The sequence below is a fragment of the Nicotiana sylvestris genome, chromosome 8 (genome assembly GCF_000393655.2).
Source record: "Nicotiana sylvestris chromosome 8, ASM39365v2, whole genome shotgun sequence".
Lineage (NCBI taxonomy): Eukaryota > Viridiplantae > Streptophyta > Magnoliopsida > Solanales > Solanaceae > Nicotiana > Nicotiana sylvestris.
This window is the reverse complement of record NC_091064.1, coordinates 58,630,145-58,645,046: the sequence shown is the minus strand read 5'-3', so window position 1 is coordinate 58,645,046 and position 14,902 is coordinate 58,630,145. Positions and strand designations below refer to the sequence as shown.

Below are 14,902 nucleotides of genomic sequence, written 5' to 3'. Positions count from 1 at the left end.
TCTCCAATTCTCTCTGAAACCTAAAGCTAACCCTAGCCGCTGCCACCTAAACTAACCCTAATCCCCTTCGATTCTCACTCAATCAATGGACTCTCATGACTGTTTGAGACGTATACCAGTCTCTTATGTCTCCTGGTTGCTTGTTTTCGTGATTTCATAGGAAGATCTCGAAGAGAACTAGTCCATACCTCGCTCAACTTGTATCCATGGTCTTTTTCCAGCCATCCATAGTCGTTCGAGTCAGATCCATGGCTTTTCCGGCTAAAACCGGTTATGATCTAATGTTCTCTCATCCTTCTTCGGGTTCTCTAAAGCCCTAGCTCTTGAGATCTTTACTTTTCTTTAAGATCTGTCTTCGATCTAGATGTATCCATGGATTTTAACCGACTTTTTTCTTCGTCTCTGCTATTTTCTGGAAAAAAAACCTAGTTATAAACCTTCTGATCTTTTTAGATCTGTGATGGATCTATGGGTTTCTCAAGGTTTTCACTTGTTTTCCTCAAATGTTTCTCCGATTTCAAACAGTTTCTTTATTTTTTAAACTAGGGTTTCAAAACCATTTTGCAAAAAATGATTTCTTTCTGATTATTGTGAATTTTAGCATGTTTAAACATTATCTGAGTCTTTCCTTTTGGCTCGATTCATTTTTGTAAAGAAACCCTAATACTTTTGGGTTCGATTCGAAGTTTGAATTTGTTTGCGGTGTGTTTGCATGACTATCATGAACATTCTGGGCTTTATGTGTGTTCTATATGCTCTTGTGCTTCTCATTTTGATTTGTTCTTAAGGTTTCTTTGATTCTGTCCAAAACCGTGTTATTTATAGGTCTGACCATTTGTTTTATTGATTGCTCACACAATTTATGGTGATTCTATATGATCTCCTTATACCTACACCTTTGATTTTGTGTATTTTCCTATAACGCTATACTAATTTTTGAAATTTCTTCCTTACTTTTGTGATACCATCCTCGTACTCAGATATTTTCCTCCTAAGACCATTTATGAGTCTTTCATCTGTTTGGCTTCTTTCCTGATTCTCAGTAGCTATCTTTATTTTTTGGATCTGGGCTCGAAGGGCTTTGTTTTCTTGGGCCAACTTTTTCTTCTCCCCTTCATCAGCAGCAACTTGTACACTACTATCAAATTTTAGATCTCTGATTTGCCCCTCTTATTTCCTTATCTTGGCCCTATAGCTTGTCTCTTTTTCCAACCAATCACATTGTTCTTTGGCTCCATCTGTGAACTGTTGGACATTGGGCCTTTTGGCGGGCCGTTCAGGCTCTTGATGGACTTGAAACCTTTTACCATACTAGGCTGTATAACTAGGCTCTAATTCGCCTTTGGCTAAATCCTGTACCCGAGTCTGTGCCTCCAAGAACCTACACTGATGCCAAATCTGGCGAACTCTTTCTTCCGGAAATGCAGCTTTTGGACCTAGTTCAATGACTTGTTGACTCAAATCTTCATCATGAGGGAGAGTTTGGTATCGGCCTAGCTGGAGCAAGACCTCTCCGCTCAAGAAGAAACCACTAGGAAGCCTTCTAATGGTTCCCTTTTGGTCTCCATTGGCTTGCTCAGGATATTCATTTATTTTCAAAAATCTCTTGATATCGTGATACCGTGGCTGAACATTTGGTTCCACCTCAACTGTATTACAATAACCATTCCTTTCTCGGATTTGGATTTCGTACGGGTCAATGTGGACATTGCCTGGATATGGCAACATCGAGGCCAAAGTAGCGAGTGCATCAGCCAACTCATTGTGAAATCGAGGAATGTACCTGAACTCGACTGACTTGAACCACTTGTTAAGATCTTCCACATGTTGCCTGTATGGAATAAGCTTGACATCCCGAGTTTCCCATTCACCCTGAGCTTGTTGGATAATCAAATCTGAATCTCCCATGATTAACAATTCTTCCATCTCTTGGTTGATTTCCATGTTCATGCCCATAATGCAAGCTTCATACTCGGCCGTGTTGTTTGTGTATAAAAACCTAAGCCGGGTTGTGGCCAGATAGTGCTGACCAGTGGGTGAGATCAAGATTGCCCCAATCCCGACACCTTTTGCGTTCACAGCTCCATCGAAGAACATTTTCCAAGCATTGGTATCTTATGAAATTACCTCAGCTGCATTTACATCCTCGTCCGGAAAATAAGTACTCAAAGGCTGATATTCATCATCAACAGAATTTTCCGCTAAGTGATCTGCTAAAGCTTGAGCTTTCATTGTCGTGCGGGTGACATAGACTATGTAAAACTTGGTGAGTAGGATTTGCCATTTTGCTAACCTCCCTATGGTCATCGGTTTTTGGAATATGTACTTCAAAGGATCCAACCCGGTGATGAGATAAGTGGTGTAGTCCAACAGGTAATGCCTAAGCTTCTGAGCGACCCAAGTTAGGGCACAGCAAGTCCTTTCCAACAAAGTGTATTTGGCTTCGTAACTAGTGAACTTCTTGCTCAGATAGTATATTGCATGTTCTTTCTTCCCGGTCACATCATGTTGCCCGAGAACACATCCAAAGGAATTCTCCAAAACTGTCAGTTACAAAAACAAAGTCCTTCCAGGTTCAGGCGAGACCAAGTCTGGCGGATTCGACAGATATTCTTTGATTTTGTCGAAAGCTTCCTAACATTCATCTGTCCATCTAATCGCCGCATCTTTCTTCAATAGCTTAAATATGGTCTCACATGTGGAAGTCAACTAAGCAATGAACTGGCTGATGTAGTTCAACCTTCCTAATAGACTCATAACCTCTTTCTTGGTTCTCGAAAGAGGAAAATCCCGAATAGACTTTATCTTTGTTGGATCTAACTCGATGCCTCTCCGACTAACTATAAACCCAAAAGTTTCCTAGACGGAACTCCAAATGCACATTTAGCGGGATTTAACTTCAAATCATACTTACGCAGACGATCAAAGAACTTTCTCAGATCCCAAACATGGTCATCCTGTGTTCTTGATTTAATGATCACATCGTCCACATATACCTCGATTTCTTGGTGCATCATGTCATGAAAGATGGCAGTCATAGCTCTCATGTAAGTTGCCCCGGCATTCTTCAAACCAAAAGGCATGACCCTATAACAATAGGTGCCCCACGATGTGGTGAAGGCTGTGTTTTCCGTGTCGTCTTCATCCATAAAAACCTGATGATATCCAGCATAACAATCCACGAAAAATTGCATCTCATGTTTGGCACAGTTGTCAACAAGGATCTGGATGTTTAGAAAAGGGAAGTTGTCTTTGGGACTTACTTTGTTTAGATCCCGATAGTCAACACACACCCAGGTTTTCCCATCTTTCTTTGTACTGGAACCACATTAGCCAACCACGTGGTGTATCGGAGCACTCAAATCACACCCGCTTTTAACTCTTTGGTGACCTCTTCTTTGATCTTGTCACTGATATCAGTTTTGAACTTTCTCTATTTTTGCTGGACAGGGGGATGATTGGGGTAAGTTGGCAACTTGTGCACCACTAAATCAACACTTAGTCCTGGCATATCATCATAGGACCATGCAAACACATCTTTGAATTCGAAAAAAAGTTGGATCAATGCATCCCTAGTTCTTTCATCTGTGTGAATGCTTATCATGGTTTCTGGGACTTCTTCTAAACTACCCAAATTGACTGGCTCAGTTTCATTTAAGTTCGGCTTAGCTTATTCTCAAATTGTTCCAGTTCTTTATTTATTTCCCTAAAAGCCTCATCTTCATCATATTCTAGTTCTTGATTCATTATTTCACAATAAGACAACGTATTAGGAGCTGGGCATGAAGTGCACAAGCATGTCATGTTTTTTAAGTCCTCATTATTATAACTGAAAGGAATAAATAAGAAAAGTAACAAAAATCAGAAAGAATACAGAAAGAAATTCAAAGACGATGAAATATTTATTTCATTTCATTGAACTTGAAGATAGAAGGGTTTACACTGAAATTTTAAAAACAATAAACTAAAAGAAACATTCGAGTTACACCCTGGAATAACTCGGAATGCAGAAAAGGTGGCAAGACTGGACTACCGGGATTCCCGCCTGACTGTGAACGGAGTAGCCTTCCAATTCTGAAGCTTGGAGTCGGGGACCATATATTGCACATCAGCAGTGCTCGAGCCTTCTCTCGGCTGGACCATGTAAGTCTCATACAACATCTACCTCATAGCTCCACATATGTCCTCAATTTCCTCGGCTGTGAAGGACTCATATTATTCCTCCATGTATCTGGGCTTGACGAATGTTTTGTAGAGATACGGGACTGGCTGAGGCAACACCCAACCATTGCTTCTTTGTTCATTTTCCCATGTCACATCAGCTTTTGTAGCGTGAAAACCCACACCGAAGAACTTTTCGCTGGTAGCTAAAGTAATAGGTTCTGTGATACCTTGCAAAGATACCCCGAGCCCCTTCCCGGGCTTATACCCGTGCTTGATCATTTGAGTAGAGATAATGATTGATGCATTTGACAGAAAGGATTGAGGACACGGGCTCCCTTCCTCACATTGATCTGCGACCACAACCTCAAAAGTTTCATAGATTATGTGCTCTCTACCTTCCCTAGCCTCGAGACATGGGACTGGCGGGTCCCTATAAATTGATTGCTCGTCCTCTCCACGGACCACGATTTCCTGATCTTCGTGATCAAATTTTACCATTTGGTGGAGAGTAGAAGGTACAACCCCTGCAGTATGGATCCAAGGCCTTCCTAAGAGAAATTTGTAGGAGGTGTCCATGTCCAAGACCTAGAATGTCACATCAAAATCCACAGATCCGATAGTCAAGATCAAGTCAATCTTCCCTATTGTGTCTCTCTTGATGCCATTGAAAGCACATATACAAACATTGTTAGGCCTGATTCTCTCAGTCCCAATTTCCATTCTTTGCAAAGTTGAGAGAGGGCAAATGTCAACCCTAGATCCGCCATCCAGCATGACTTTTTTCACATAGCATCCCTCTCATTTAACTATCAAATAAAGGGCTTTATTGTGGGCAGAACTTTGGGGGGGAAAGTCATTCTTGCTAAATAAAATCTAGTTGACTTCGAAGAATCTTTCTATCATCCTTTCCAGCTGCTCAATAGTGGTTTCAATCGGAACGTAGGCTTCAGTGAAGGTCTTTATCAGCACTTTCTGATGCTCATTCGAGCTTATCAGTAGAGACAAGAGTGAGACCTAAGAGGGAGAATTCCGGAGTTTGTCAATTACCTCGTAGTCCTCATTACCTAAGGCTTGTCGAGGTGCAAAGCGAGATGCAACAGTTATTCAGAATTATTAAAAGACGTTTTGGAGTTTATTTTACCCTAAGAGCATGTTGTTCTAACCAAGTACAGAGATTGTTACCGGTTATTTTAAACGGGATAATCAAGTGTAAAGCTATTTTTTTACCTCTTTTATAATCAACAATTTACACCAAGTGTGAATGCAAGTGCAAATAAGATCCTAGAACATGGTGTCTAAGTTGCATGTATAAAATTTATGACGCAGAATTCCTAAGAGCAGGATTTCTAAATGAATAAGGTAGGATTGCAGAATTTCCTCAGAGCAAGATTTCTAAATGCACATGGCAGGATTGCAAAATTTCCCTAAGAGCAGGATTTCTGAATGCATAGACATAGAGCATGGATCAATGAGTGAGGTGCTGAAGCAAGAGACATAAGTCCTAAGAACATGATTTCTAATGCATCGTATGAATCCTAAGCATGGTTTCTATTGCACAATTAGGAATATAAACCTAATAACATGTCTTTTACCCTTAACAAATTATGGCATGCATATTTACCCTAACCCTTTTCACTAGCCACCCCAATACTTGTGTACAAATTATTACAGACCATGTTATAGAATTGCATAAGAAATGAAAAATAAGAAGTTACAACTATAGGAAGCCTCAAACTAACCGGTTTGTTGTGTCTACAGTTGAGTATAGGTTCTGTTATAAGGTGGTTGGTTTTGTGGTAACCTGGCTTCGTACCCTTACTTTACAAGATCCTAGGGAAGTGTCGAAATGTCATAAAAAGGTCATCCACCAACAATTCCCATCCCAGAGGATAGCCAGTTATCGGTTATACCAATCTTAGAGTCAGCGGCTGCTGAAGAGAATAGGGAACTGCGCCTCCGCATGTTGGAAATGTGGGATGCTTGGTCCAACGGTAAAGAGCTGCCAAGTGACATACCTGGTTTCCCCGAGCTACGTCTCTGAGCAAGTGGAACTTCCAACATCCCAATAAGTTACCCGAACACCCCACTTGGATAGCCTACCATGTCAGCCCACTTCGCCAGAACACCTTCTGAGGTTCGCCCCCAGGCATCAATTTCACGAGTGGCTTCTAACATATTCACTGCACCACCAGCTTCGGCTACGACACAACCAACCTTGCCTGGGCCATGTTTTGATCCATCTGCTTTTACTTTTCAAGTACCATTTTTTTCCACCAGACACTGCCCATTTCACCACCAATTCTTACCCTTAACAACCCCAGTATGAGTTTACCGCGGGGCAAGAGAAAGTTACAAAGAATCCCGGGCAAGAGGAAATCACTCGAAAAATGAGAAGCATGGAACAAAGCCTTAAGAATATACAAGGGTTAAGTGGCCAAAAGAGCGTATCCTACACTGATTTATGTATGTTCCCGCATGTTCATTATCTTATCGGTTTCAAGACCCCCAAGTTCAAAAAGATTGATGGGTACGGGGACCCCATAGCCCACCTCAATGTTGATACCCAATTTTTTCCTATATATTTTCAATATGCAAATACCTTCAAAATAGCATATATAAGCATGTCCAAGTGTTTTATTATTTTTTCCATAATTTTAAAGGTTCAAATTGATTTATTTTCTCCCTTTCTATCCATAAAATCCTCCATAATTATTTCCAAAATCATTGTTTTGATAATTCATCTATGGTATTTCTATATTTATGCCAAAATATGGCTAAATTAATTTTTATAATTATATTTAGTATTTTTAAATCTAAATTGCACATAATTGCAATATTAGCTATTTTAAGGTTTAATTGTGTTTTATACGCATAAAATCAGATCCTATATTTCTAATTGTTAATTAGGTATTATAAATCACCTTAGTACTTTCAATTTATTTTTCAAAAACTGTTTACTATTTTTTTTAAATTGAAAAGGGAAAAAATGGCTATTGAAAACATAGCCAAATTGGCTTTCAAATCTAACCCAAATTAGACCCCAATTCCCCAACCCAATTTTGATTTAAACCCGACCCACACCCTTTTAAATCCTATCGAAACCAGGATCCCCACCTACCCCAGTCGATCTTGGTCGTTGATCATTCAGATCAACGGTCCCCTTTCCCCTTACCATTTTCAAACACAAATGACCCCCTAACCTAATTCATTTCCTACCAACCCGCCGCCCTTGAATCCCCTTTCCTCTCCAATTCTCTCTGAAATCTAAAGCTAACCCTAGCCGCTGCCACCTAAACTAACCCTAATCCCCTTCGATTCTCACTCAATCAATGGACTCTCATGACTGTTTGAGACGTATATCAGTCTCCTATGTCTCCTGGTTGCTTGTTTTCGTGATTTCATAGGAAGATCTCGAAGAGAACTAGTCCATACCTCGCTCAACTTGTATCCATGGTCTTTTTCCAGCCATCCATAGCCATTCGAGTCAGATCTATGGCTTTTCCGGCTAAAACCGGTTATGATCTAATGTTCTCTCATCCTTCTTCGGGTTCTCTAAAGCCCTAGCTCTTGAGATCTTTACTTTTCTTTAAGATCTGTCTTCGATATAGATGTATCCATGGATTTTAACCGATTTTTTTCTTCATCTTTGCTATTTTCTGGAAAAAAAACCTAGTTATAAACCTTCTGATCTTTTTAGATCTGTGATGGATCTATGGGTTTCTCAAGGTTTTCACTTGTTTTCCTCAAATGTTTCTCCGATTTCAAACAGTTTCTTTATTTTTTAAACTAGGGTTTCAAAACCCTTTTGCAAAAAATGATTTCTTTCTGATTATTGTGAATTTTAGCATGTTTAAACATTATCTGAGTCTTTCCTTTTGGCTCGATTCATTTTTGTAAAGAAACCCTAATACTTTTGGGTTCGATTCGAAGTTTGAATTTGTTTGCGGTGTGTTTGCATGACTATCATGAACATTCTGAGCTTTATGTGTGTTCTATATGCTCTTGTGCTTCTCATTTTGATTTGTTCTTAAGGTTTCTTTGATTCTGTCCGAAACCGTGTTATTTATAGGTCTGACCATTTGTTTTATTGATTGCTCACACAATTTATGGTGATTCTATATGATCTCATTATACCTACACCTTTGATTTTGTGTATTTTCATATAACTCTATACTAATTTTTGAAATTTCTTCCTTACTTTTGTGATACCATCCTCGTACTCAGATATTTTCCTCCTAAGACCATTTATGAGTCTTTCATCTGTTTGGCTTCTTTCCTGATTCTCAGTAGCTATCTTTATTTTTTGGATCTGGGCTCGAAGGGCTTTGTTTTCTTGGGCCAACTTTTTCTTCTCCCCTTCATCAGCAGCAACTTGTACACTACTATCAAATTTTAGATCTCTGATTTGCCCCTCTTATTTGCTTATCTTGGCCCTATAGCTTGTCTCTTTTTCCAACCAATCACATTGTTCTTTGGCTCCATCTGTGAACTGTTGGACATTGGGCCTTTTGGCGGGCCGTTCAGGATCTTGATGGACTTGAAACCTTTTACCATACTAGACTGTATAACTAGGCTCTAATTCGCCTTTGGCTAAATCCTGTACCCGAGTCTGTGCCTCCAAGAACCTACACTGATGCCAAATCTGGCGAACCCTTTCTTCCGGAAATGCAGCTTTTGGACCTAGTTCAATGACTTGTTGACTCAAATCTTCATCATGAGGGAGAGTTTGGTATCGGCCTAGCTGGAGCAAAACCCTGTATGGATCATATGGCTGAATACTCCGAAAACCCATCAATAGAAGAAAACATAATTTAGCCGACATATAAATGACTTCAGTGACCGGGAGCCAACCGAACGTCCATTCAATTTTGCTTGCAGTCAAAGAACTCAAATGCGCGAACCATGCCTCCATACCCTCTGGAAATTCATGACCCTCCATCCGGTTTTCATGTTCATCAATGTAGTTAAGCCTAGTCATACCATAGTTCATGTACCCCGGACGATGGCAAAGGTGTTCTTCCATCAAAAGTTGTAAAAGCATGTTGTAACCCTCAACAAAAATTTCCTCCTTCTCGGCAAATAGTTAGAGCTCAATAAATCTCTTCTAGGATCAACGGTACAATGGTGCCATTAGCCTTTTTAGTCATGAGGTCGGTCATTCCCACGAGCCCCAAATCTATATTTCCATCTTTTCTTGGGCAGATTAAGACTCCCAGGAATGCCACTATAAAAGCCAGTCCCCGATGTGCTTCCCATTTACCTTTGTTCCTTGAATGAGTTAGACCTTTATCCGAAGCCTCAAAACCATTGGGATCCCCATAACACCGGTACAAGAAGTAGAATGTGCAAAATTCTCAGCCAAATTCCCATCTTTAACTTCCCATTTGATACTCAGAAGTTCAAGAAACTTATGAGGAGCGAAAACAGCCCTGTGTGCCTCGAACCTCATTGTTCTTGCAAACTTGACTCTTGGGAGCTCTCACCTGGTCCTGACTGAGTATAGGGGTCATACCTGTAACCCTGTAGCTGAGGTGGCGGGGGTCTAGGTGGCCATTCTAAGTACTGGGACCTGTAACTACCTTGAGACTGCTCTTGAGACCTGGCAAATCTCATCCTCTTTCCCTGACTCAGTCCTCTCCGTACTCTACTACCGACACCTACCCCTCTCTATATTCTGGGAAAATGCCTGAGTCCGAGAGATATCCATGTTATCCTGTAATTCAGCGGTGGCACATGTCTCGGTCAACTCTGGGGCCAACCCTACTATAATCTGTGGATCCTGTCCCGCATAGTAGCAACTATGGATGGTGCATATCTGGCCAATGAGTCAAAACGGAGACTATACTCTCGAACACTCATATTGCCCTACTTGAGGGTTAGAAACTGATCAATTCGAACATGTCGGATCTTTCGCGGTAAGTACTGGTCAAGGAAGGCATCTGAAAAATTCTCCCAAACAACAAGAGGTGCATCACGTCTCCTAGACCTTTCCCATCCCTCGTACCAAAGGATGGCTATATCTCGGAGTCGAAAAGCTGCTAACTCAACTGCCTCTTTCTCTGTGGCATGCATAACCCGAAAGATCTTATGAAGCTGATCTATAAAATCCTGCGGGTCCTCCCTCTGATCTGTCCCCGTGAACTACAGGGGATTAAAAGCAACAAACTCTCGGACCCTTGAACTCCCAGATCCCTCATAAGGTTCTGCACTAGCAGATGCCCTAGCCAATTGCTGGGTAGCTACCAACTATGGCAACAAATGCACCGCACTTCTTAAGTCCTGATCTGATGGAAGCGGAGAGGGAACTGGATGTGCGGTCTCCCTAGGAATCTTCTCAGGTGGCGTAGGAGCCGGTAATCACTATGAACATGTGATTTTTGCCCTATATGAATTACTCCTATAAAATCCAAGAAAATAGATTTTTTCCAATTATTTGCCACTTTATAGGAATTTTATTAATTATTTACATTTTTGTGCACGTTTAATTCTTATTAAATCATGAAAATTCCAAAAATACCATGCACTGTATTTAAGTTTTTTTTACATTTTTTAGAATTAATTAGTAATTATTTATTTTATTAAAAAATAAAAATCACAAAAATAGCTCATTCTACACCTTTTAATTTTTAGATTATTGATTTTTTTCTTTCTATTTAGTATCAAGTGATTTTTATAATTATTGTAATTATTTAATTAATTTAATTTTGCAATTTAGATTAATTTAGGATTTTTAATTAAAAAAAGAGGAAAAAGGAAAAGAAAAAAAGGAAATAAGGAGTTATTGAAAAGGGGTTTAAATTTCTAATTTTGTGTTGATTTCAAGCTAAAAACCCGTCCCAAACACCTCCCAAACCCAGGCCCAAAATTGCCTTACCCAGTCCATCCGCTTTCATAGCCAAACGACATCGTATCTATTAATTTTGATCTCAGCCGTTGATCACATGGGATCTAATGGTTGGGAACTAGTTGATCACTAACTATATGACTGTCCAAAACTCTCCCTCCTTCCAATCTCTCTCAGTTCTTCTCTAACACCCAAACCTTAAGAACCCTAGACGCCCCAATTTCCTTCGTCGTCTCCGCCATCAACCACCCGCCGAAAATCGCCTCACGGTAGTTCTGGTGCCCCAAACACCACCAATTTAACACCCCGGAACTCCCATCATCTCCTCGTTCCAAATCTCTAACTCGTTTCTTTCAAATCATTACCAAAAACCTCGAATTTCAAATCCGAGTTTCATGCCCAAAAACCCTAACTTTTCCAAATCAATCCAAAACTACACCATGCAACCTCCTCCTCCTCCTCTTCCCAAATATCCCTTTGGTTCCCCTCAAATCACCCTTAATCCTGTCGAATCTTAAATCTAAGATTCCGAAAAAAACTAGTTTTCTTTTATTCTTTTCTCGGTCAGTATTTGGAGTCTGTGAACCCAAACGTCCATTAATTGATTGTTTTTGTTAAGAACGGCCAATTAATGGCTGTATAAGTTTGCGAGTGTTTCATTCAGGATGGTTCATCAAAGTGTCCGATCCAAAACAGTCTTAGGTAATTCTTTTTTCTTTTTTTTGTGTGTTCTTTGTTGTTTATTTTGTTTGTTTTCTTTCTTTCTTTTCTTCTTTCTGTACTACTTTTTTTCACTTGTTTCTTCCTTTTAGCATATATGATTTAGATAGTGACACCGTTCCCTTCGATTGACATTGTCAACTTATTTTTTAAATCATGCTGAATCTTGCAATTCATCTAAATATTAATTTTCCATAGGTTTAGGCCTAATTAGGGTTTTGGTGAATTGATTATTCTATCTTTTCTTTGTTTAATTATTCCTCTCCCGTGTTCTGTAATTAGATTTCACGTATTAATTGAGTTAATTAATCTGTTTTGATTCATATACATAATTAGTTCAACTTCTAGGATTTCTTTATGTTTTTTTCTGATAATTGTTAATTTGATTACAGTAATTAATTAGATAAAGCACCTTTTGTTAGTAATTAGGTTAATTTTAGTTCAAATGCATCATCTCTTGTATTTTATTTCCGTTGAGATCTTTTAATTTGCATTTTTGGATTTGTTGATTGACTTTTATTCTTGTTTGTACTAGTCTCTAAATCATTAAGACTTATAGGAACCTAATTGAATTAAGGAAACTTAGGATATGTTTTTAGAAAATATCTAAGGAAAAGAACTTTCTAGAAAGGGTACAGCTGTTTTAGTTATTATAAAAAGATGCTAAAATACAGGATAAAAAGGGACAGTTGTACCAGGGCTGTAAAAAAGGACAGTATTATATTTTGCTATAGGATAAGGAATATTCCAAAAGAATACCTATCCTAGGCAGCTTATATATAGATATTATTCCTCAAAACAAGGTAGATTGGAAAAAACCCTAAGAAATACACTCTAAAAGTTTAGCTGTCTTATTTTCCTTTGATTCTTAGTAAAAAATGAAGAACTTCCTTTGAAGATTTCTGGTTTTCATCAGTAAAAATGGTTTGAAGTTAAAAATTCTTCTTCTGGGGTTGTTGTTGATTGTTGTGTTTTGTTGCTGAAGCTTCTTGGTTCTTTTCTCCTTGACCTTTATTTGGTCATTTCTCTGTTTGTGTTTTCAATTTCAAGGTATGTAACAATGTCTATCCTAAAAAGAATTAACTTTGAGTTTAAAATTTGTGTTTGAAACCTGTTTTTCATTTGGCTGAACTTTGCTTTTAGTTTTCGGATCCTTGACTTTGTGAATTTGAGGTTGATTAATGTCTATAAACCCTGTGTTGATATTACCTTAAATGGTTGTTGCATTTGATCATGAAATATGAAATAATTGTGCTGTATATGTCAATGTTTGATGGCTGAATCAGTATGTCTATATACTATGAAACTATGTTCAAAACTCTCATTTTGATAGCAGCACTAAAGGAAATGAATCTGACCCTTTAAATGGTCAGATTCACTCCTTAATTGTGCATGGATTCTTAACTCATCTAGCATATGTCTAAGTTTGTTTCTCTTCCCCTTCTTTTCTTCTTTACTAAGATGAGAACTTAGAGTAGGATCATGGTTTGGGAAGTCGTTGTTCGTTTGTGAGGATGACCTTAAAACATGGTCAGACTCATAAACAACATTGCTCTCCCTATTACTCATTCTTGCATTAGGTTATTTATGATTTATTTGATAATATTATAGGTCCTTACATTTGAAGATATTTTTGTGAGTCTGACCTTTTCACATGGTCAGATACATGAAAGTCTGGGCTGAAACAAAAGCCTGATGAGCAGTAACAAGCTTCAGAGTTGGAATTAAAATGCTAGCCTGCAAGAAACAGGTCTATAGTTGATTTCTTGTAGGTTGAAGTTGTCTTTTTTTTTTTGCAAGATTTTGTAATAGCTGGGAGACTCTAAATTAGGAAGGAAGTTTAACTTACGTATAGGGTTATAGCAGTTGAACCCTTTTTCCTTTTTCTTTTTGTAATGGACATTATCGTTGTGTCGTGTAATAGTTTAGCATGAATTGGGCCAGACTTGCAGCGAGGTCCGACATTGGGACTCATTTGAGCAAGTCTGAGCCCAGGCAAATGGGCCTGGTCGTTGAACCCTATAGAGTGACTTCAAATGTGAAATTTTCCTTTTAAAAATTATAGTATAGAACAGGTTATTATGTCCTGCTTAGTTGTGCGTTTAATTATTAAATAGTATTATTTTTTGATCCTTACTGATTTTATTTAACAAGAAATTGGTATAATTATGTATGAATAGGCAGATTTGGTTAATTAAAATGGTTATTAGGCCCAGCCAGAAAAACGTAGTAACTGGGCCCGCCTGATAATTGCCCAATGTGGGCAAGAACTCGATTAAAATTCAAACAAAGGCAAGAGCTTTTGAGCTCCTTCTCTGCTGGGCCAAGCTTTAAGCCTAAAATGCAGCTTTGTTAGAGTTGTACTTCTCAGATTTGATCAAGTAATAGGTGATGAACAACCAAGCCTAAATTCCTTTTTCAAAAAAATTAATTTAAGCTTAACCCTTTTAATTAAGTGTAATTTTCCTCTAAAAAAAAGTTGAGGTGTGCCATACCAAACAAAACTCATAACTCATGGCCGTCATAAATTAGATTAAGAGCTAACACTTGTAATTGCTATAGTTAAATACATTTCCTTTAAAAAGTAAAAAGGGTTGAGGTGTGCCATCCATAAATTAGATCATCCATGGCCCTCTCAAATATTGTAACTTAGATATTAAAAATGAATCTTCGTAGTTGCTTTAGGCGCGCTATATTAAATTATCATGGCTACGGGTACGGCTCCCGTGACGTAGTTGTGATTGCTAAAATCCGGGTGTACATTTCATATGACCCGACTTGAATTTTCAACAATGTTAAATAAAAAGTGTCGCAAACCGATGGTGCATTTCATGTAGCGTGGTTTAAGATGTGTTTTAAATAACATTGAAATTTCCTTAAAAAAATGGTAAAAGTGGTTAAAAAGTCGTAAAAATGCACATAGGTTTAAAATGCGTAATTAATCAGATAATAGACTAATATTAACAGTTTAAGCGACCGTGCTAGAACCTTGGAACCCGAGAATGCCTAATATCTTCTCCCGGGTTAACAGAATTCCTTATCTAGAATTTCTGGTTCGCGGACTTTAAAAAAATAAAAATTTCCTCGATTTGGCATTTTAAAATAAACCGGTGACTTGGGACACCAAATAAACTATTCCAAGTGGCGACTCTGATAAATTAATCCCATTTCGAA

The 14,902-nt window shown here is 38.5% G+C and overlaps 1 protein-coding gene across 1 annotated transcript; it reads right to left on the bottom strand.

Annotated features, from left to right (window-relative positions):
* Nucleotides 1–1,311: 1,311 nt before the first annotated feature.
* On the bottom strand, nt 1,312–2,097 carry LOC138875084 (uncharacterized). The gene has a single exon (XM_070153903.1). It carries the CDS (start codon nt 2,095–2,097, stop codon nt 1,312–1,314), a length of 786 nt encoding a protein of 261 aa, XP_070010004.1.
* Between the last annotated feature and the right edge of the window lie 12,805 nt (nt 2,098–14,902).

Excerpts from the sequence above, each read along its gene's own strand:
- LOC138875084 (XM_070153903.1), bottom strand. The coding sequence starts at position 2,097 with ATGTTCTTCGATGGAGCTGTGAACGCAAAAGGTGTCGGGATTGGGGCA.